This window comes from Ooceraea biroi, chromosome 1 (assembly GCF_003672135.1).
Source record: "Ooceraea biroi isolate clonal line C1 chromosome 1, Obir_v5.4, whole genome shotgun sequence".
NCBI lineage: Eukaryota > Metazoa > Arthropoda > Insecta > Hymenoptera > Formicidae > Ooceraea > Ooceraea biroi.
Window position 1 is genome coordinate 7,581,203 of NC_039506.1, and position 23,627 is coordinate 7,604,829.

The 23,627-nt window shown below is 33.0% G+C and overlaps 3 protein-coding genes and 1 pseudogene across 3 annotated transcripts in view; all 4 read left to right on the forward strand.

Moving 5' to 3' along the window:
- Positions 1-7,785, forward strand: part of LOC105286739 (receptor-type tyrosine-protein phosphatase S-like) — a 40,047-nt gene extending 32,262 nt beyond the window's left edge. The window contains 1 exon segment of the mRNA XM_026970042.1: positions 7,657-7,785. Within this exon segment, the coding sequence (XP_026825843.1) occupies positions 7,657-7,731 (75 nt within the window). The 3' untranslated portion in view covers positions 7,732-7,785.
- On the forward strand, positions 288-3,935 carry LOC113562032 (phosphatidylinositol phosphatase PTPRQ-like). The gene is made up of 8 exons (XM_026970012.1): positions 288-335; positions 432-856; positions 1,081-1,273; positions 1,663-1,965; positions 2,042-2,292; positions 2,458-2,530; positions 2,843-3,423; positions 3,624-3,935. The coding sequence occupies exons 2-8, from the start codon at positions 665-667 to the stop codon at positions 3,918-3,920; spliced, it is 1,890 nt and encodes a 629-aa protein (XP_026825813.1). The 5' UTR covers positions 288-335; positions 432-664; the 3' UTR covers positions 3,921-3,935.
- On the forward strand, positions 4,063-5,888 carry LOC113562039 (receptor-type tyrosine-protein phosphatase T-like). The gene is made up of 6 exons (XM_026970025.1): positions 4,063-4,341; positions 4,561-4,648; positions 4,737-4,813; positions 5,026-5,160; positions 5,349-5,489; positions 5,564-5,888. The coding sequence occupies exons 1-6, from the start codon at positions 4,105-4,107 to the stop codon at positions 5,780-5,782; spliced, it is 897 nt and encodes a 298-aa protein (XP_026825826.1). The 5' UTR covers positions 4,063-4,104; the 3' UTR covers positions 5,783-5,888.
- Positions 7,786-9,021: 1,236 nt separating the features above from the next.
- Positions 9,022-21,649, forward strand: LOC113563558 (annotated as a pseudogene).
- Positions 21,650-23,627: the final 1,978 nt, after the last annotated feature.

A 23,627-nucleotide genomic window follows, 5' to 3' on the forward strand; every position in this document is an offset into this window, starting at 1 on the left:
ATCGGGTACCATTTACAACATCAGATGCTTATTACGTGCTTGTAATCAATATGGTCTGATGTGTAGTTACAGCATGCAAAGCGAATATCAGGAGGCAGAGACTACTTGCCATCGTAAGTTTAAATTTGTTTAATACATGTGAAATATTTTAGCAAAAATTTTTGTTTTTTGATAAAGAGATATTTAACTTGCACAAACTTTTACACATTTGTGTTATATTCTATGATTCTCTACAATAATAATCTTCTATAGTAATTATTTTTTTTATAATTTCGTTAGCGTCTGACTTTGTGCTGAAACCTGAAGGCCACAGTTTGTCAGTAGATAGGAAAAACGTATGTAGATATCTTGCTCAATATTTGTATGCAAGTATAATTGAATGAAAACATTTTGTGGAGAATGTTATATTAATTTTTCTTCTACAATATCAGCAACTATTCCCATGTCCAGCGAATCGGTACGAATTGATAATACAACGTACAGATACGGGCAGTGTGGTCTTAAGTGCAGCAATCAGTAAATTTCCATATAAAGTGCCATATAACTTATCATCGTATACTTTATTTAATGTGACCATACTTGATAAATATCAAAAAATATTTTCCCAAAAAATTCGTACATTTGAGAAAGGTGAGTTTGATTATATCTTAAAAGGATATGTATAATGAACAATTGGTTTGTAGACATAATTCTTTGTGCTGTATTTTATAAATATATACTTTTGCAAATGTTGACAGCCCCATCGACAGTGTTAAATTTTATAAGCATGAATGTATCTGACACGAATGTTACCTTGTCGTGGATGGCTCCAACGCAACCAAATGGGATCATAGAGGGATATAACGTAGAATTACAGGTAATGTATTATATAAATTCAAAATTGTTTGCACTTATATTACCGATTAATCAATTATTTCACATGCCACTTAATATATAATATAAAGTCCTAAGTCTGTTAAAATCTCATGATACAAAACAAACATACAAAACTGTAGAAAAGAAAATGCAAAGTATTAAGTAAGAAGAAAGATTAATGTAATATTTTATTTGAATAATATTAATGCTTTCTGTCAATTCTAGGTTATTAAATATCTTGGCTGTAAAGACTCTACATCTGATTTAAGTAGTATTAAAACTACACATCAAACAAAAAATACAACAATTACAATTCACAATTTACATCCGTATGCATCGTACAGAGCACAGATCGTAGCTTATAATGCACGATTTGACAGCGAGGTTGTAGAGACAATCTTTAATACAAACAAATCTGGTATATATACATATTACCATTTTTCACATAGCTGTCAGACTTTGGAGATGGAACGTGATTATTTGATTTATTTAATTAATTAATTGTAATATAAAATGTCAAAGTTCAGATTGTTCCACAAATAAATTGCTTATACAAAAAAGCATAGATCATTGCTTTAAAAAAAGATGTCATTAAAATTAATTAATAAATCGATATCTCCAAAGCGTTTATCTCTAGCATTTCATTTATTTATCGCATTGATTGTTTTTCTAATTTGCTTATTATATTAAAATTAAACAACTTTATTGTTATATTTAATAAACTAGTATACATATACAAGCTATGTGCGTATATACATACATACAAGTTTTTCGCAATCCATAATAGCAGCCAGCAATTTTATATAGATGTAGCAACGGAAGTATTCAGTCAATTAAAAGCACAAGGTTGGAATTTGACATGGAAGCCACCAGAAGATTGTACCACTATTACGGGACCATTAGATGCTAAAATAAAAATACGCAGTATTAAGGACGATAGCGAAAATTTCCCCATAGTAAAATATACAAAATATACTTATCTTCCCTTGTATAAGGCGGAATTATACGCTCTCAACCAATTTGTGGCTAGAGTATATGTAATAAGAGCGATCAATGCTGCAGAGAATCCTTCTGCTTATCAAGAAATTGAATTTGCAGTTCCGCCTGGAGGTAAGCTTTAGTATTATGTTATTCGAACTGCTTGTTGACTCTTTTATAATTCTAATTAACATAATGAAAACGATAGTCCCGCCCCAAGTAACTAAGCTGGACGTTTACGAAATTGACAAGCACCAAGATCCCATGGTTGTATATTTGAGATGGCAAAAGCCAATTCCACCTCTCAACGGGACATTACGTGGTTATAGCATCCGATTATGCAATAACGTACATGTGTGCTCTTATACAGAAGTTCCATTGACTAATACTTGCAAATTATGGGATGATTATGTTTGCGGATCTGTTCAGTTGGAAAACAATAGTTCTTTAACAATTGAAGTAAGTGACGTATTCATCACTTTTTTATATTGTTCTTGTTGTTGTTACTGTTGTTCATAAACATATATTATCGATTAAATATAGATTACACATTTTCTAATAATAGACAGAGAAATTATGAATTATGAAACAAATATATGCAGTTTGCATAACATGATATTACAGGTTGTCGCATACAACATGGATGTTCATAAACCAGGACCTCCAGTTATAATACCTCAGAAAATATTTGATAAAAGTATGACTTTATATACATTATTTAAAAAATGTTTATTACGTAATTTTTGCATACTATTGTATTTCATGATCTCCATACTACTTTAAATATATTGTTATGAGCGTTTTATTACTTCGTTCAGTAAATGTTAACAAAAGTTTGCTCACCTTTGTATACGGTGTTTTATCATAGTTATATTAAGTTTACATACATTGTTAAAATAAATAATTTTCTTTGAAGGTTTTTTAATTTTTGCCAAAAATCATTAAGTCTGTTGTTGGTTAAGTTAAGTTGTTGCTTTTATTTATGCACTATATGTAAATTATCTTTCAGATCTATATCATGATAGTCTAAATCTCAATCTACATCCCGCTAATTTCATCGTTGTAACTCTTAATAATGGCATCGTGGACCTATACTGGAATCATCCTTGGAAAACGGGTTACACTTTGAAGTATTTCGGTATTAAAATAACTGAAGTTTTCACCAATCTCTTTAAGCGTTTCGCATTTTTGAAAGAAAATGCAAAAGCTGAGAATGACATCATCATAGTGGTGTCCAATTATACGCGCACTTATAGCAAAAGAGTTTATTTACATCCTTCAACAAAATACTCCATCATCATTAGAGCTTATACAGTTCCGTACCTAAATGGCAGAACATCGTACAAGCAAATAGAAACACCTTCCAGCTTAAAGTTCGACGGTCCTCTGAAATATATAATAAACGATTCCACGATTTTGTTAATGATACCTCCTGTGAAAAATTATACGATAAACAGTATAATACACATCATAGTAAAAGGACCGTTAGGGCCCAAAGGCTGCAAAGGATACTTGAAAGTACCTGAAAATCTGCAAGCGTTAGCAAGCGTAAACGTATCCCATATAGCTTGGGAAGCAGCTAACTTTCCAGTACGTAGAATTGTAATACACTATGTTGCAGGTCATGACACAAGGAAAAAATGAAAACTTACGATAACAATGAAATAACAATGAGATATATTTTTAGAAGATCAACAAGTTATATGTGCTTGTAATTTTACATATTTTTTAAATCATCCGTCTTCAATATCTGTTTTAAAAGTTTTTAAATTTTCATATTTGTGGCACAGATCGAAGAGGCTGGCAAAGTTTTTGCGATTGGCGACAATAAAATGTATGGGAAAGCCAAGAACTGTCAAGTACAACCTAAAGAATTATACGATATAACAGTTATCGTAAGTGAGTATAATCAAAGTTTGTATTTCAAGCCGATTGCGCTGAGAATAACTGTCAACACTGAAGTCTCATCGATGCGCAACGAAGTGTGGCTCGTACCTGTAATATTAATAATATTGATCGTGTGCAGCGCCGGCGTAGCTCTTACGTTGCGTTGTTTTTATCAAAGGTATTATTTCATTTATTTTTAATTGTAGAAAGCAAAAACTATTACTTATTATATGCATACTTGTTCATGTCCGACAAGTATGTGATCGCTTTAGATAGAGCTACAGATCCAACTAATTTCAGTTAAATAAATTTAGAAATTATTACATATCATGTGCTAGTCAGTTATCTACTTTTAGCAGAAAAAGACAAAGAGCGATTAAATTAATGTTACGGAACAATATAGCCTTATCTCATAACATCGAGAATTATGAGCATGAAAGACATTCTGTAATATCAAATTCGGAACAGAGTCTCTCAACTCTTTCCGACAGGCAATCGCGAGTAACTTCATATCATCATTATGAAGAGATAAAGGAAATAACATGGATAGTGAAAGTAAAAGATTTCGACACTTTTGTTAAACAGGCAATAGAAACAGGATTGCTGAATCAGCAATGCGAGGTAAGAACTTAATTATCGCTTCTCATCGCTGAATTATCGAATTACTAGATTGTGGAATAAATGACGGCGATTTCTCATTAGAAACAAAAACAAAGATTCGCATAGCAAAATGCAGAATGTACTTTCGGTGCGACGTGTTACGTTAATTGCAATTTTTAATCACATCAACATAATATGATAACATAAATATGATAATAACAATTTATAATTTTTTTAAAGAAGTTACCAAAACAACAAACTCAATCATGTGTTCATGGTAAGCTTCCACAGAATATAATAAAAAATCGATGTGAGAATCTTGTTCCAAGTAAGTAAAAATTGATTGTACTTTCACTTTACAACTTATAATACTTGTTCGCGCAGTAATGAATCATATAACGCTGATGTTTATATAGATGACGATACGCGCGTTGTGCTGAAGCAACTTCCGAGCGATCCTCATTCCGATTATATCAATGCCAATTACATCACCGTAAGTGTCCATTCAATCAGAAATATTTCAATTTTGAAATGTAAACTGCAAAATTGTTCACCCACGTACTGTTAATAAGTACGTTCAAAATTCTCTGTACATTTATATACGAATATATATATATATATATATATATATATATATATATTGTGTATATAAGCGCATTATAGTCTTAAATATTAAATTATTATTAAAATATTATTGTACAAAAGGGCTATAGGAAGAAGAAACATTACATAGCCACTCAAGGGCCCAAACCCAACACGGTTATCGATTTCTGGCGCATGATTTGGCAAGAGAATGTTCTAATTATTTGTATGCTGACAAACGTAATTGAAAATGGAAAGGTAAGTGATTTTTACGCCAAAACTATTAAAACAGAACTCAAAATGTAGGAATTGATATCTTTATCAATATAGAACATAATTAGAGATATATCAGGATATAAGATTGACAAAATATTAAACATCAACCGAAAATTAATATCTATTCTTCCTTGTGAAATAAATAATTATCAGTATTTATAATTGTATAGACTAAGTGCGAGCAATATTGGCCAGATATCGGCAATAAGAAGAAATACGGCAATATTATTGTGCTGAATGCGAAGCAACATGTTTCTGCTGATTATTGCTTCAGAACTTTCCAAATCACTTACGGAAGAGAAACGCGAAAGGTATTTCTAATTTTTCTAATCCAATATCAAAGACGATAAGGTTATCTGTATTTGCTAAATTGTGCCAATCACAGGTGGAACATCTGCATTATACGGCCTGGCCGGATCATGGCGTACCATTGTACACATACTCCATAGTAACGTATCTGAAGAAATTATTGGCAACTCCACCTGGTAATGGCTCCGTGGTAGTCCATTGTAGCACAGGCGTCGGCAGAACCGGAGTCATCATTCTGTGCGACATTTGTCTCCGTCAAGCAGCGGCCGAAGGAGTAATAATACTATTTGCTTAATTTGGTTATAGTTGTCTAGTATCAATTTTAAAAATAATGATTTTAGGTGGTCGACATTTTTGCCAAAACGGTATCCATTAAAAGCGAGAGAGCTAATATAATTCACAGTAAGCAACAGTACTTATTAGCACATTTGGCGTTGATGGAATGTTTACTTTCCATGCCGACCACGTTACCGTGCAATAAGATGTTGCCAAAGCAAATCCAAGAATTGAAAAAACAATTAGCAGAACAACAACAAAGGTACATCTACATGATTCTTTTTCGCTATTGAATCTGCGCAAATTTACGCTTCCGGAGCCTCTTAATTGAACTGTTTCGATAATCTGCAAATTACAAAATACTGCATGGCAAGACGAAGCTCTGCAACCGATCCGTTGCACCGCCATTGTCGGAGTGTAATCGTAAAAAGAACAGATTTCGGAATTGATTCAGGTTTGTTCGCACTTAATTATGGAAGACTTTTACTTTGTGCGAGCCTGAAATTTAAACAAATATTTAGGCCCATATACCGCAGAAAGATATAATTTGTGCCAATCGCGCGACAAATTAAAAATGATTAATATTAAGTGTAGTGGACGCTAAATTTTTACCATGACAAGATGTGCGCGTGCGAGAATAATATGTATTATATTTTATTGTGCAGATAAATCAGCAGAATATATTTGACGAGATATCCAGCATCAGACGAGGACAGCGATTATCTATCTGCTGTTTACGTAGACGGGTAAAACTTCAGAAACAATATTTAGCCACCCAACTGCCCATGCCATCAACTATTAGTGATTTTTGGCGTATGGTTGCCGAATTCAAAGTGGAACTCATTCTCATGCTGCAGTTGCCTGACCCTCAAGATCCGTAGAAATATTATTTCTATATTTTTAAAAAGCGCAAAAAGCGCACTATATAGTGCTAAACAAAAAACTTTGCTTTTGAATTTTGCCAAAAGTTATTAATAACCTTATTAATAATTAAAAGACATTCCTGTATTTCAGACTTGCTGTGGAATCGCTCCTGCGAGCGGCGAGTTTAAACCAACGCCATATTTAAACATTACAGTGAAGGAAATTGTAGAACTGAAGTATCATACATCACAAAAATTGTTACTCGTTGATAATTCCGAGGTGGACCAATATAATGATTATTGTATAGACTAATATCTAATTCTTTATTCGTCAAGCGTTATTCGATATGATGATATTATATCGTAGAAACCATCGAGGGATCGATCCGTGACTATACTCCGTCTTACAGAATGGGAACCCGGAAGGAATCAACCACCGCCATCAGTCATGACGATGGTGATGTTTTGGCAAGCCGCAGAAAGAATTGCAAGAGGCGACGGACCTACTGTCACAATTTGCCAGTACATATTAAAACTTATTATGAAAAATAACAAGAGTAATTTGATAAAATTTTGCTTAGAAGTCTTTCCTCTTTATTATTTCTTTTTCCGTTTGAAAGAAAATTAAGTGTTTAATGCTAGATTTCAAACAATCATTGAATTCATTTTTTTCAAGACATATTTCGCGGAAGCTTTGTGATAAATATTCTTTCAGTGACGGAGTAACTGGATGCGGTCTCTATTTAGCGTTGAGTTTTCTGCTAGAACGAATGGCGGTTGAGAAAGAATTCGATGTTTATTCAGCAGTACGTGCAGTTCGACGATCAAGACCGGATTTTGTTCGATCCTTGGTAATGTATTGATTTCTGAACGATAAAGTGGAAAATCGAAGACCTATTATCAGCACCGATTCAATTATTTATGCTCATGTTCTAACACAAATAAATTATACTAATTAGTATACTAAATTTAGTATACTAAATTATACTAAATTTTGAGAAATATACGTAAGAAATTTGATATCTTATAGGAACATTTGGAATATCTGTATGATGCCGCAGTGACATACTTGGAGTACTTTGAAACCTATTCGAATTTTTCATGAAGTAATAATAAGGTACCAACAGATAATGAAATAATACTATTATGTGCGTAATATTTATATATATATATATATATATATATATATATATATGATAAGATAATATTATTATATGTATGGTTTTTATATGTATAAGTTAATAATATTATAGTTTAATATTAATATTGTCGCAATTGAATTCTACTATATTTCAATGTAATGAAAACTTCAAAACAACCAAACAGTCAACAGCAATTTGTAATAAATGTTGCGCGTTTACTAATCAGAAAAATGAATACCTCATTTTATATTGCAAAATAGTATTACTGTATAAAGTATTATATTTTAATGTATTCTACTGTACACTAATAAAATATTATTGTAAAGAATAATACCTCTCTAATATTCCGATTTTTCTCTGTTTCCTGTATAGAGTAATGGGTATTCTGATATCATTGATCCTATTACAGGATGAGCCACTTTTGTTCTTATATATATGGGTATATTATCATATGATAATCTTATACAACACTTTGATAATGCGTGATTATGTATACGCATAAAATTAATTTTTTTCCTCCAAAATAATTGGATATCGTTAGTATAGGAGTATCTTTAGCTTGCTTTGAGCATAAAAACTTAGTTAACCCTAGATTACGACACTATCGTAAAATTTACGATCTCATAATGCAAATTAATTGCAATCGACAGTTAGACAGTTAGAAATTGAACAGAATGCTGAGATAATTGAGCCTGAGGCAGGTCCGTCACGAAAAGTTTGTGCTCTGTGTCCCTCAAAATTAAGAAAAATGACAACAAACTTTTGTATTTTTTGTAAGAAAGCTATATGTCGTGCACATAATGCTAACGTTCGTCTTGGCTGTGCTCCTTAATTGTATCAATTATTTTTAAACTATAGTTCTTCCAAAGTGTAAGTGTTCCAAAGATTTGTTCCAAAAGATCAATAAAAATATTATTTCTCCAAGTTACGCAAGGTTTTTTTGAGTAGTAAATTTCACGAAAGTTTCGTAATAACGTAACTCACAGTGACGTATCGTATTCTAGGGTTAAAGAAGTTCTGCTGATAGTGCCTACAATCACGTATTTTCAATTAAATGAAACAATGTTTGAAATATATACTTAAAGTCGTACTTAATATTAGATATAAAAAAGCAATAATATTTTTGCAAAAGCATATAATTGTAACTGCATTAGTAAATAAGTGAATTAAATATACTGAATTTTAAGTATATTCAAAAGGTTTAGGACCAAAGAAATTAATAGATTTAATTATATAATTAATATAATTTTATCTCCAAAAGATAATGTTATCTCACTTTACTTTTATAATATTAAATATGATCATATAGCTATTTATCAAAGAAGAAACAGTCAGAAGAAATGTCATGTCATTTTTATCTTAATTTCTATTTGTTACTTTGGTCTTAAACTTTTTGACGGTAGTATATATAGTATATACAGTACGGAAATTAACTAATATATAAATTAGTATTAATTAATTCTTCCTCGTAATGTACAATAAATTTCTTCAGTTACAAAAGTACATATTGTGACATATTGTAAGCACCCATTAGAATCATTGGGCCGCAATTGAAAATTTCTAAATTCATCTATAAACGCTTTCTATATATGTACAAAGTTTCACCCAAAATAAGAATTTCTGAGTTTGCGATGCTCTCTTGTAAGTGAAGCGATCTTATAAGCTATCAGAATGCACTTTTATTTGTTTTCAGTCACAAATTGTGTAAATTCCATAATTTAAAACATATGCATTTAGTATATTGTATATTTAATTACTTTTATCTGATGTAAATGTCACATATATAACCGTTGCGTTCTGATAAGACGGTTCCTCCGAATCTGCGAATAGCGGATATGCCTGTTACCGCAGGTTTCCTAAAAGGAAGTTTAGTTCCTTTCTGTTATTCGAAATTATCTCTTGTGTGGACCGATGAGATCTTTAGTAGTCCGAAGAATATAAAACGCAACACAACGTTTCCTTTCAAATTTATTTCAACTCTTAATTTCTTTTACTTCAAATAGATACGATAAAAGTACAAGCTATTTCTTTTAAATAATGCGCGATTTAATCGCAAGTAAACCATTTACATTAGATTAAACTCGCGACACCGCGATTAAAGCCGCTTGTTGCAAACACTGATCTGGAAGCTTCAAAGTGACAAGGAGATATGCGACTTAAATGTAATATCTGTTTCGCCACGTATTAATTCGCATTAGTTCCTACTTTGTTTCTAGTTACCTGTTAATTTTACGAGTGAGACATACACGTTTGTGTGTGATAATGGTGAGAATAATGATGGTAAAAGTGTTAATGTTCCTTCTATTCACAAACGAGGTGCTACATATTTTTGGAAGATTGACCGTAATACGTGTAGCTCAATCTCAGACAGAGAGAAAATTGACTTGTGTCTCCGAGGATGACGGCGCAGCTCTTGTGTGGAACGATGAGATATCAGAAACATCAATTAGGGAATCGAACCCAATGCGTAAGTTGCCAAAAAGAAAGAAATATTTTCAGTCTTCTATGCTAGTACGCCCATTTGTAAAACATTTAGATTTAATACATCACTAGCGCAAATGTTGCGATTATTTCAGGGTTCTACAATGTAGATGCAAGGCAATCAGATGAAGACAGTATAGATTGCAAAATGGACGAAAACGATGATTGTTTGCAATTCTGGATTAGAGAAAACTGGAATTTTACAAATTCCTTTAAAACACCATTGGGTCCGGTATTTGATCGACGATGGGAAGGTAAAAACTCCGTAGATCAAAGAAGTTCCGATAATTTACACGGATACTCTATGGTGTCGAACAAACAAATTTTTGAGATCTTACTCTAAGGGCGTCGGAAATTTTTAGATTTTCAGGAATATGAAAACTTTAACATGGAATATGATCATGTACTATTAGAAAATACAACAGCGTTTTCCTTTTCGGTTCGTGGAGTGTCAAATAACGAGTTGCAAATAATATTTTGCAATGGTGACAATTATACGAGAGATTTTTGTTATTGGATCATAATAGGCACTTGGGGCAATACGCGATCCGTTGTACGCAGGTGTCCAATAGAAGTGCCCAAACTTAGAATGGAGGCTCAGGACGAGGAGTGCAGGACAGATAAAGCTCCCTTCTCTGTGAGACATAATACATAACATAATACATTACATTTTCCCTTTAAGCGTTTCTAAAGCCATTGTCTATTTATGCATAAAAGATCAAAGACATTTAAAATCATATTTTGGAAGAAATGTTAAACTTACATCATACATTCATCTTTATTCGTCGCATTGTCTTGAGAATTGCATCATAAGAAATTTAAATTCACAAGAATTCGTACAGACGCGGAGACATCTTAATATCGTAAATATTAAAGATAATTCACGATTAATCCAGCACAACCCACTATCATTAACTGAATGGAGGACTTATCTCGTTATGTGGAACATCACGAATCGAAGCATATCACTTTACGATCCTAGCAGTGATAATGTTTTTATAAGATACGAGGATATGAAACAGCCGAAAGAAAAAGTGGAAGGTAAACCAGTGACAAACTCAGGCATTTTTTATTATTATCACATGTTTATAGGAAGCGCTGACATGCTGATTTACCGATTTCACAAATGTAAGTACCAGAATACTTCCGACCCAATCGAGATCATCATTAATCGTTACTATTAACCAGATATTTCGAATGGAATAATAATCGAATAACGAAAACAGAATTGCATTCGTGTATGTACATTTTTCAGATTCCTTTCTGCATACAACCGTCGCAGATACAATTTTAACGAGTCCCACCTATATGTATACAATTATTACTTGGCCTCTGTGTAGAATGCGAAATGGACATAGTATTATATGACAGAACAGGCAATATAGAGCTGAAAAGTTTTCTTGTAAAAGGCTCTACGAAAGCTGCAAGTCACGGCTTACCTTCATGGCAATTTATTACAATAAAACATTCAACAACTACTTATGATAGGGCGACAATGAAATTAACATCTAAACTTAACTCGCGCAGTTCTGATCCATTGTGGGCAGTGGCTAATGTTCGTCAATGTCCCAGAAGGAATGGTACGAACTGTATTAACACTTTAAGTTTCCCTAAATCTGTTAAAATCAAGTCATGTTTTACATATCCATAAAATAATTTTAAGAATTTCTTATGGTGAAGAAACCGTTTATACATATATATATTTTATTTAATTATTTGTTTAGTGTCGTTCAGGAAAAGTGTTCTGCTGTCTACTAGATTATCTACTTGGTACGATTGGCCGAACGTGATGTGTCAAAAATTATTTTACGAAAATTCCTCTGTTGTGAACGCTGCATCATATGTCCAATCATATGTAGAATTGAGTAATTACTAACAGTTTTTATTTACAACGCTACATGTTGCTGCAAATAGTGATAATGCATTTTTAAAGATTAGAATACGACTTTTTAGGAAAGTTATTTAAAATTACAAAATGTCTTAAATTTTTTCAGATAACGTAGTATGTCCTGAAGGCCGAATTGGACCCAATTGTTTGCTTTATTGCGAAAGTGATGCATATAATTACAATTGCAAAGAACATGTAATTTGTTATGAAGAAGGTTGTACCTGTCCTCCAGGATTCAGAGGAGAAAATTGTGCTTTATGTAAGTAATTAAAAATAACTTATAGAATTAATTCTATCTTGCTGATTTTAACATTATTTATGCATAATAAATATTGCTCATAACTTATTTTCTTAGCATGCGAAAAAAACAGATACGGTTATGGCTGCAACCAGATATGCGGTTCGTGCAGCAAATATCGAATGACTTCATCACCTGATACATGTAATAAACTAACTGGAGCGTGTACTGCTGGATGCACTTATGATGAATATACACTTTATATACCACCTTTATGTAAAATGTGTAAGCGAAAAATAATTCGGAGATTGCCTTTGTCTTGAACTCGACTCTCTATCGGGATCCCTGGTTCCTCACAATGTCTCCGAATGTCTCCGATGTCGGTTCACTCCACTGAATCCGTCCCAACCTCCATGTTGGTTCACTCCTCTGAGTCCTTCCCGACCTCCATGTTCAGGCTTCACTACCGGCAAGCTGCTTCTCAAATCCCTCCTCTCCGAGGGGTAGCGGATTGTATCCCACTTCTGATGTAAGCGAAAAATAATTCGGAGATTGCCTTTGTCTTGAACTCGACTCTATCGGGATCCCTGGTTCCTCACGCCTAGTCTTAGCGTGTATGGCCAATGCTCCTACTGTTTTCATCGTATTGTTTTCTTTCTGCTCCTCTACGCGACCTGACGGTCTCTACTATCTTTCCATATCTTACAAATGGGTAAAGTAGTTACCATAATGTTTAACAGCTTTTTTTCTCATTATATTTTCCTATAAAAATACATATGTATCATCTTCTAAGGACGCAATATTTAATGTATTGATTTGCTTAAAGATATGTACAAGCCCGAACCACCCAAAATTGACACTGTAGGTAATACAACTATACAGGTCAACGTTCCTGTAGAATGGAAGGATGAATACAAAGGATTACTAGAGTATGCTTTTATCATTTCGTCAGTAAGTTTAATATAAAAACTTATTAAATTATTTGTTTTTTAAATTACTGATAAATGAATAAAATGTTACGATCATGTCTAAAACCTGATATCCACATGTGAAAAGTACAAGAAATAGTACTTATGTGACACTTCTTTCTCAGAGTACAGGTAATACTAATTACACTGGTTGGAAGCGAGTATTTCAGAATATGACAGAGTTGACGGAACGTTTTACAAATTTAGAATCCGGTGTCATTTATAACATTGCATGTATATTTCGTGTTTGTAACCAGTATGATAACATGTGTAGTAACTATATACAGAGTAATTGGCGAACGGCGGAGACTGTTTGCAATCGTAAGTTTAGATCATGTAATGTGCGAAATGTTTTCAGATATACTTTTAGAAAAGTGCATTTCTAATATTATTATTAGTTCTCTCGAAGTTTTGCACTATGGAATAATTTTCTACAATGATATTTTTTCAATAACTGTTTAGGAACCGACTTTGTGTTGGAATCTGAAGAACATAGCTTGTTAATTGATTGGAAACTCGACCCAAAGGTATGTAGATCTCTTTGTCTAGATTTCTCATGCAAATATATTCAATTATAAAATATATTTTTAAAAAACGTAAGTTTTACTAATTTTATTCTGTTCCAGCAACCGTTTCCATGTCCGGCGACTTGGTATCGAATAATAGTACAAGTTATAGGCAAAAGAACACCATTGTTAAATACAACAGTTAATCACTTTCCGTATAAAGTGTCGCAGAAATTGCCATCTTATACTTCCTTTACGGTAACCATAGTTCACGAAGCTAAAATAATATTTTCCGACGACATTCGTACACTCGAAGAAGGTAAAGTTATAGTTATATCTCGCGAAAGGATACATATAGCGAACAATTCGTTTGCGTATAGGCTTGTCTCTCCTATCTATGTCCTTCATATACAATTTTCGAAAATCGACAGCTCCATCGATTGTGTTAAATGCTAGAAGCCTAAATGCATTTGATAGGAACGTTACTTTGGTATGGAAACCTCCAAGGGAACCAAATGGAATGATAAAGAAGTATGAAGTGACATTACAGGTAATGCATATATATAATTGAAAATTGATTAATCATTACTTATCTGTTATTAAGTATCAGTTATTTTACATTCCATTTAATATAAAAAGTTCGACATTTATTAAAATTAAGCCTATTAAGATATATAAAATACAAAATATAGGGAAGGAAATGAAGCATATAAACCAAAAGTGATATAATATTTTATTTTAATGTCAATTATTTAAACTTAAAATAATATCAATTAATTATACTTCATGTCAATTAATTAAACTTAATTAAACTTAATTAATATCAATAATATTAAACTTATTTCAGCCTTATTATGCTGATGATTTCTATCAATTCTAGGTTATGCAATATTATGGCTGCAAAGATTCTGTATTTAATCTAAATAATGCCAAAACTACATATTCGACAAGCAATACAACAATCTTAATCCAAAATTTGCATCCGTTTGCATTGTATGAAGCAATGCCTGTAGCTCACAACGCACAACGTAGCAGCGACCCCGTATCGATACCGTTTAGAACCAAAGAATCTGGTATATATGCACATTATTATTGGTTATCATAGCTATCATAAAAATTGGAAATGAAATATAACGATCTGGTCCACATAATTAATTTATATATTATATTATATATACATTTTGTTGATCCTTGTATTGCTCTATAGGACATTGATCAAAAGAAGCATTGATAATTGTTTTAAAACAAGATATTAATAATGATTTATTAATAGATCAAGATCGACATGCTATATAGTGTTATATTTATTTTCGTATGTATTGTGCCGTACTTGTTGATCAAAGTATTAGATACTTTTATTATTACACTTATCAAAATGTAAGCTAACCATGTCGATATATCGATAACATTATACATTATATGTTATTTGTTTTTATATATATTTATACTGGTTTTAACATTATATAAGAAACTTTTAAACACAGATATTTATGCGTATATACAAGTTTATGACACTAAATAATAGCTGCCAACAATTTTAAACAGATATAGCAACAGAAGTATTCAGCCAGATAAATGTACAGGATTGGAAATTAACATGGGGATTACCTGACGACTGCACCACTATTACGGGATCATTATATGCTAGAATAAAAATACGCACTATTAACGACGAAAACTTCCCCATAGTAAAACAAACAGAATATAATTCTCTTTCTTTAAAGTACCAAACAAATGTATTAGGTGGGGAGCAATATGTAGCAAGAGTGTATGTAATAAGAAAGGCTAATGCTGAAGAGAACTCTTCCGCTTATCAAGAAATTGAGTTTACAACTCCACCTGGAAGTAAGTTTTAGTGTTATGTTATTTATACTGCTTGACTGTTTTATAACTATGATTAATATAATGTAAATGACAGTTCCGCCCCAGGTAACCAATCTGGAAGTCTACGAGACTGATACTCGTGAAGATCAAAAAGTCGTATATTTGAGATGGCAGGAGCCAATTCCACCTCTCAACGGAACATTACGTAGTTATAGCATCCTATTATGTAACACACATGAATGCTCTTCTACAGAAGTTCCATTGACTAATATCTGCAAATTATGGAATGATTACGTTTGCGGATCTGTTAAATTTAAAATCAAGAATCTTACAATTGCAGTAAGAAAGTGTCATACTTAAGACTTCTTATTATAATTGTTTTTGTCGGTGTAATAAATATATGTATATTAAACATATCTTCTAATAATAGATAAAGAGAGATTATGAAACAAATATATGCAGTTTGCATAACATGATATACAATATTACAGGTTGTCGCACATAATCAGGATGTTCGTGATCCAGGTCCTCGGTTTACAGTATCTAAGGAAGAGCTTAATAATCAAAGTATGTCTTATAATTCTATTCTTGAAACTTCTTGCAAATATTAGCCGCATTATGGTTTTCTCTCCTTTTTTCCAAATTATGCATTGCTTAAAAAATATTTAGTACTACGTCTAACTTTTGTACACTGTTTAGTGATCTCCATGCTACATCAAATATATTTTGGTTACGTCTCATTATACCGTTGAAGAATGGTGAAGAAAGCATTTCTAGTTTTGTTATTTAGTTTACATAAAACGTAACAATTCTGTTTCCCCAATTTTTTAAAGAAATCATCAACTGGTATTAAATTAAATCAATTACTATTCTGCCTGAATATCGATTACAGTCAAATTATTTTTTAGTTCCAGAAGAACCTGCTAATTTCACTGTACTACCTCATAATAAAGGCATTGTAGATTTATACTGGAAGCATCCTTGGAAAACGGGTAGCCGTCTCGATCATTTCTATATCATGATAATACCGCTTTCCACAAATCTGGTAAAGTTTCTGGAAAGAATTGGCGAACTTATAATTCGTCCATTAATGTTACGGTGGCAAATTATATGGCGAATATACGAAACGATTATACCTGCACCCTTCAACGCAATACCACATCTTCATTAAAGCTGTAACAGTTTTGGGGATGTCTAGCACAGTAAAATACAAAGAATTCAAAACACCTTCCAGCTTAAAGTTCAGCGGTCCTCTAAAATATGTAATGCACGATTCAATGATTTCATTAAATATTTCCGCATATTGTAAACTATACAAAGGACAGCACAATACACGTCATAGTAAAAGGACCATTGGGACCAATGGTTGCAAAGGATATTGAGAGTACCTGAAGATCTGCAAGCTATAGCAGACATAGATGTGTCCCATGTCGCTTGGGAAGCCGCTGAAATTTCGGTATGTCTACAATTTTAATAAAGTACATTCCAATTCTTAAAAAATCCAAAGAAAAAATAAACTCATTGATAATAATTAAGAAACAATGAGATAAATATGTTGTTAGATCGTTAATGTGTCATATGTAATTGTACCGCTTTGTATATATTTTGCGTATCAACTATCTTAAACATTTGCTTCTATTTGTAATAGAGTCAACAAAATCTTAACAAACCATTTACGATCGGCAACAATAAAATGTATGGCAGAGCCAAGAATTGCCAATTGCAACCTAAGGAATCGTACGACATAACGGTTATTGTAACTGAGAATAATGAAATTCACTTATTGATCCGATCATGCTCAAAATAACAGTTCTCAACGATGAGATTTCACCACGGCCACGTCACGAAGCATGGCTCATACCTGTAATATTAATTCTCATCATGGCAGCCGTGTTACTGTATTTGTACCGCAGGTAATATCTCTTTTATTCTACTTTATGGAAAAAGAAAATTATTATTTATGAGCTGCCAATTGCAGCCTTAAGAATCATACGATATACAAATTATCATAAGTGAGCATAATCTAAGATCGCGATTCCAGCCGATTTCCATCGCGCTGAAAATAACTGCTAATAAAATCTCGCCAACGCGTTACGAAGTGTAGCTCGTGCCTGTAATATCAATCTTTATCGTGTGCAGTATAGCTTTTTATTTCTGCCAAAGGTATCATTCCTTTATTTTAATTTGTAGAAAATGAAAACTAGGATTTGTTACCCACGTACTTGTTTATGTTCGTCAAATAATAAACAGCCAACTATTTTTAATTAAATAAATTCACAAATTATTACGTATCCGTTAACTGCTTTTGACAGGAAAAGGCAGACAGCGATTAAATTAATGCTGCATACCGACATACCCTTATCTCATAACATCGAGAATTATGAGCATGAAAGACATTCTGTAATATCAAATTCGGAACAGAGTCTCTCAACTCTTTCCGACAGGCAATCGCGAGTAACTTCATATCATCATTATGAAGAGATAAAGGAAATAACATGGATAGTGAAAGTAAAAGATTTCGACACTTTTGTTAAACAGGCAATAGAAACAGGATTGCTGAATCAGCAATGCGAGGTAAGAACTTAATTATCGCTTCTCATCGCTGAATTATCGAATTAATAGATTGTGGAATAAATGACGGCGATTTCTCATTAGAAACAAAAACAAAGATTCGCATAGCAAAATGCAGAATGTACTTTCGGTGCGACGTGTTACGTTAATTGCAATTTTTAATCACATCAACATAATATGATAACATAAATATGATAATAACAATTTATAATTTTTTTAAAGAAGTTACCAAAACGACACACTCAATCATGTGTTTATGGTAAGCTTCCACAGAATATAATAAAAAATCGATGCGAGAATCTTGTTCCAAGTAAGTAAAAATTAATTGTACTTTCACTTTACAACTTATAATACTTGTTCGCGCAGTAATGAATCATATAACGCTGATGTCTATAGATGACGATACGCGCGTTGTGCTGAAGCAACTTCCGAGCGATCCTCATTCCGATTATATCAATGCCAATTACATCACCGTAAGTGTCCATTCAATCAAAATATTTCAATTTTGAAATGTAAAACTGCAAAATTGTTCATCCACGTACTGTTAATAAGTACGTTCAAAATTCTCTTTACATATATATACGAATATATATATATATATTTATGTATATAAGCGCATTATAGTCTTAAATATTAAATTATTATTAAAATATTATTGTACAAAAGGGCTATAGGAAGAAGAAACATTACATAGCCACTCAAGGGCCCAAACCCAACACGGTTATCGATTTCTGGCGCATGATTTGGCAAGAGAATGTTCTAATTATTTGTATGCTGACAAACGTAATTGAAAATGGAAAGGTAAGTGCGATTTTTACGCCAAAACTATTAAAACAGAATTCAAAATGTAGGAATTGATATTTTATCAATACAGGATACAATTAGAGATATATCAGGATATAAGATTGACAAAATATTAAACGTCAACCGAAAATTAATATCCATTCTTCCTTGTGAAATAAATAATTATCAGTATTTATAATTTTGTAGACTAAGTGCGAGCAATATTGGCCAGATATCGGCAATAAGAAGAAATACGGCAATATTATTGTGCTGAATGCGAAGCAACATGTCACAGCCGATTATTGCTTCAGAACTTTCCAAATCACTTACGGAAGAGAAACGCGAAGGTATTTCTAATTTTTCTAATCCGATATCAAAGACGATAGTGGTTATCTGTATTTGCTAAATTGTGCCAATCACAGGTGGAACATCTGCATTATACGGCTTGGCCGGATCGTGGTGTACCATGGTACACACACTCCATAGTAACGTATCTAAAAATTATTGGCAACTCCACCTGGTAATGGCTCCGTGATAGTCCATTGTAGTACAGGCGTCGGCAGAACCGGAGTCATCATTCTGTGCGACATTTGTCTCCGTCAAGCAGCGCCGAAGGAGTAATAATACTATTTGCTTAATTTGGTTATAGTTGTCTAGTATCAATTTTAAAAATAATGATTTTAGGTGGTCGACATTTTTGCCAAAACGGTATCCATTAAAAGCGAGAGAGCTAATATAATTCACAGTAAGCAACAGTACTTATTAGCACATTTGGTGTTGATGGAATGTTTACTTTCCATGCCGACCACGTTACCGTGCAATAAGATGTTGTCAAAGCAAATCCAAGAATTGAAAAAACAATTACCAGAGCAACAACAAAGGTACATCTACATCATTCTTTTTCGCTATTGAATCTGCGCAAATTTACGCTTCCGGAGTCTCTTAATTGAACTGTTTCGATAATCTGCAGATTACAAAATACTGCATGGCAAGACGAAGCTCTGCAACCGATCCCGTTGGCACCGCCATTGTCGGAGTGTAATCGTAAAAAGAACAGATTTCCGGAATTGATTTCAGGTTTGTTCGCACCTTAATTATGGAAAGACTTTTACTTTGTGCGAGCCTGAAAAATTTAAACAAATATTTAGGCCCATATACCGCAGAAAGATATAATTTGTGCGAATCGCGCGACAAATTAAAAATAGATTAATATTAAGTGTAGTGGACACTAAATTTTTACCATGACAAGGAGATGTGCGCGTGCGAGAATAATATGTATTATATTTTATTGTGCAGATAAGATCAGCAGAATATATTTGACGAGATATCCAGCATCAGACGAGGACAGCGATTATCTATCTGCTGTTTACGTAGACGGAGTAAAACTTCAGAAACAATATTTAGCCACCCAACTGCCCATGCCATCAACTATTAGTGATTTTTGGCGTATGGTTGCCGAATTCAAAGTGGAACTCATTCTCATGCTGCAGTTGCCTGACCCTCAAGATCTTGTAGAAATATTATTTCTATATTTTTAAAAAGCGCAAAAAGCGCACTATATAGTGCTAAACAAAAAACTTTGCTTTTGAATTTTGCCAAAAGTTATTAATAACCTTATTAATAATTAAAAGACATTCCTGTATTTCAGACTTGCTGTGGAATCGCTCCTGCGAGCGGCGAGTTTAAACCAACGCCATATTTAAACATTACAGTGAAGGAAATTGTAGAACTGAAGTATCATACATCACAAAAATTGTTACTCGTTGATAATTCCGAGGTGGACCAATATAATGATTATTGTATAGACTAATATCTAATTCTTTATTCGTCGAGCGTTATTCGATATGATGATATTATATCGTAGAAACCATCGAGGGATCGATCCGTGACTATACTCCGTCTTACAGAATGGGAACCCGGAAGGAATCAACCACCGCCATCGGTCATAACGATGGTGATGTTTTGGCAAGCCGCAGAAAGAATTGCAAGAGGCGACGGACCTACTGTCACAATTTGCCAGTACATATTAAAACTTATGAAAAATAACAAGAGTAATTTGATAAAATTTTGCTTAGAAGTCTTTCCTCTTTATTATTTCTTTTTCCGTTTGAAAGAAAATTAAGTGTTTAATGCTAGATTTCAAACAATCATTGAATTCATTTTTTTCAAGACATATTTCGCGAAGCTTTGTGAATCTTTGTAATAAATATTCTTTCAGTGACGGAGTAACTGGATGCGGTCTCTATTTAGCGTTGAGTTTTCTGCTAGAACGAATGGCGGTTGAGAAAGAATTCGATGTTTATTCAGCAGTACGTGCAGTTCGACGATCAAGACCGGATTTTGTCGAATCATTGGTAATATACTGATTTCTTAGAAAAGAAATGGAATATTAATGAAAAGCTATTATGAATAAATTCGTGTCCATCTTATGAAACAAATTGCGATTATTTCTAAAATGTACTTAAATAAAAAATCTTATATTTTATAGGAACATTTGGAATATCTGTATAATGCCGCAGTAGCATATTTGGAGCACTTCAAACCTTATGCGAATTTTTCATGAATAATTTTAAATAAGTTGCTCATATGAGACAATAATATAATATTAATATATATTAATAAATGCTATTATATTACTATTGGGTCGTCCGGAAAGTTCGTGCCGATTTTTAATAGATGGCGTTGGAACATGTCTGAATATATCAATGTTATTGAAAACATACGATTTATATACATATGCTTAAAGGTGACATTTCAACGCATCTTTAGGAAAAAAGTTGTTTCAGATAAATTGATTCGTGTCAGTTTTGTACTCTTTTGAAGATGGAAGAAAACAAAGAACATTTTAGACACTTGATGCTTTTCTATTACCGGAAAGGCAAAAATGCCTCACAAGCAACAAATTCGATATGTTCTGTTTACGGAGAAGGCGCTTTAGCTGAAAGAACCGTACGTAAGTGGTTCGCTAAGTTTAGAGCTGGTGATTTTAACCTTAAAGACCAAGAACGCTCGGGCAGACCCTCTACTACTGATGATGACCAAATCAAGACACTGATCGAGAATAACCCGCGCTACACGACACGTGAATTAGCAGAGATACTGAAAATATCGAAAACCACTGTCCACGATCATGTAGTGAAGCTTGGTTACGTAAGTCGCTATGATGTATGGGTTCCGCATAATTTGGCCGAAAAAAATTTAATGGATCGCATTTCCATCTGCGACTCGCTGTACAAGCGCAACGAAAACGTACCATTTTTGAAGCAATTAGTGACGGGTGACGAAAAATGGATCATTTACAACAATGTAGAACGAAAAAGATCCTGGGGTAAGCGAAATGAACCAGCATTAACCACTCCGAAAGCCGGCCTTCATCCAAAAAAAGTCATGCTCTGTGTCTGGTGGATTGGAAAGGAATCCTATATTATGAGCTCCTACCACACAACCAAACGATAAATGCAGATAAGTACTGCTCGCAACTGGACGAATTAAAGACAGCGATTCAGGAAAAACGTCCAGAATTAGCTAATAGGAAGGGCGTCGTGTTCCATCAGGACAATGCCAGACCTCATGTTTCTTTGACTACCCGACAAAAATTGTTGGAGTTTGGCTGGGATGTGCTACCTCACCCACCGTATTCACCAGACATTGCACCTTCAGACTTTCACTTATTTAGGTCTTTTGCAAAATTCTCTTAGCGGCAAGAACTTCAACTCTTTGATCGACATAAAAAACCACCTTGAGGAGTTTTTCGCCGAGAAACCTAAGAAGTTCTGGGAGAATGGAATCTTCCAGTTGCGTGAAAGATGGACAAAGGTTGTGAAACAAAACGGTGCATACATAAGTCAATAAATATTTATCGACATAAAAAAATGTTGCCTTTGAATTTTCCTTCAAAATCGCACGAACTTTCCGGACGACCCAATATAATGCAATAGAAAAGCCGAAGGCAATAGATATTTGCTATAATCAATCTGCATGTTTAGTAATAAGAAAAATAGAGATCTTATTTTGTATTGCAAAGTAATGTCATTTTATAACAGTTTGTAATATATTTTATTATAGACAAATAAAATATTAATGTGAAGTATAACGCGGTTTAATATTTTACTCACTTTTTGTGCTATCATAAGGCCAAAGTAAACTTCTTTCAATCTTATGGATACATTATCATGTGATAATCTCTCACGCAATGCTTTGATGATGCGCGCATATATAGCCGTATGATTATTCCCGAATTGTGATATGTAAACATTTATTAAACCGTTACGTTAAAGCTTTTTTACAAAAGTGAGCGTGTATACACACGTGCTCGAATCTTTTATAACATGCTTGTAACTGGCCCGTCTACCTCAGCAGTGCAAATATCAGTATTGCTAACACGTCATCAGATTTATTTGCATGAAGTGAAAGAGTTGCAACATCTTACAATAACATAAAATCTTATAAGTCTCCTAAGAAAATTTGAATAAAGAAGACTTTCTAACTTCTCTTTTATGTTTAACTTAAATTTCTTACATTTTTTATTTATATAAATCATTTATACGATCAATTTATGTTTTTATAGTACAATTTTCTTAAATATTTTTTCGTTCAAGGC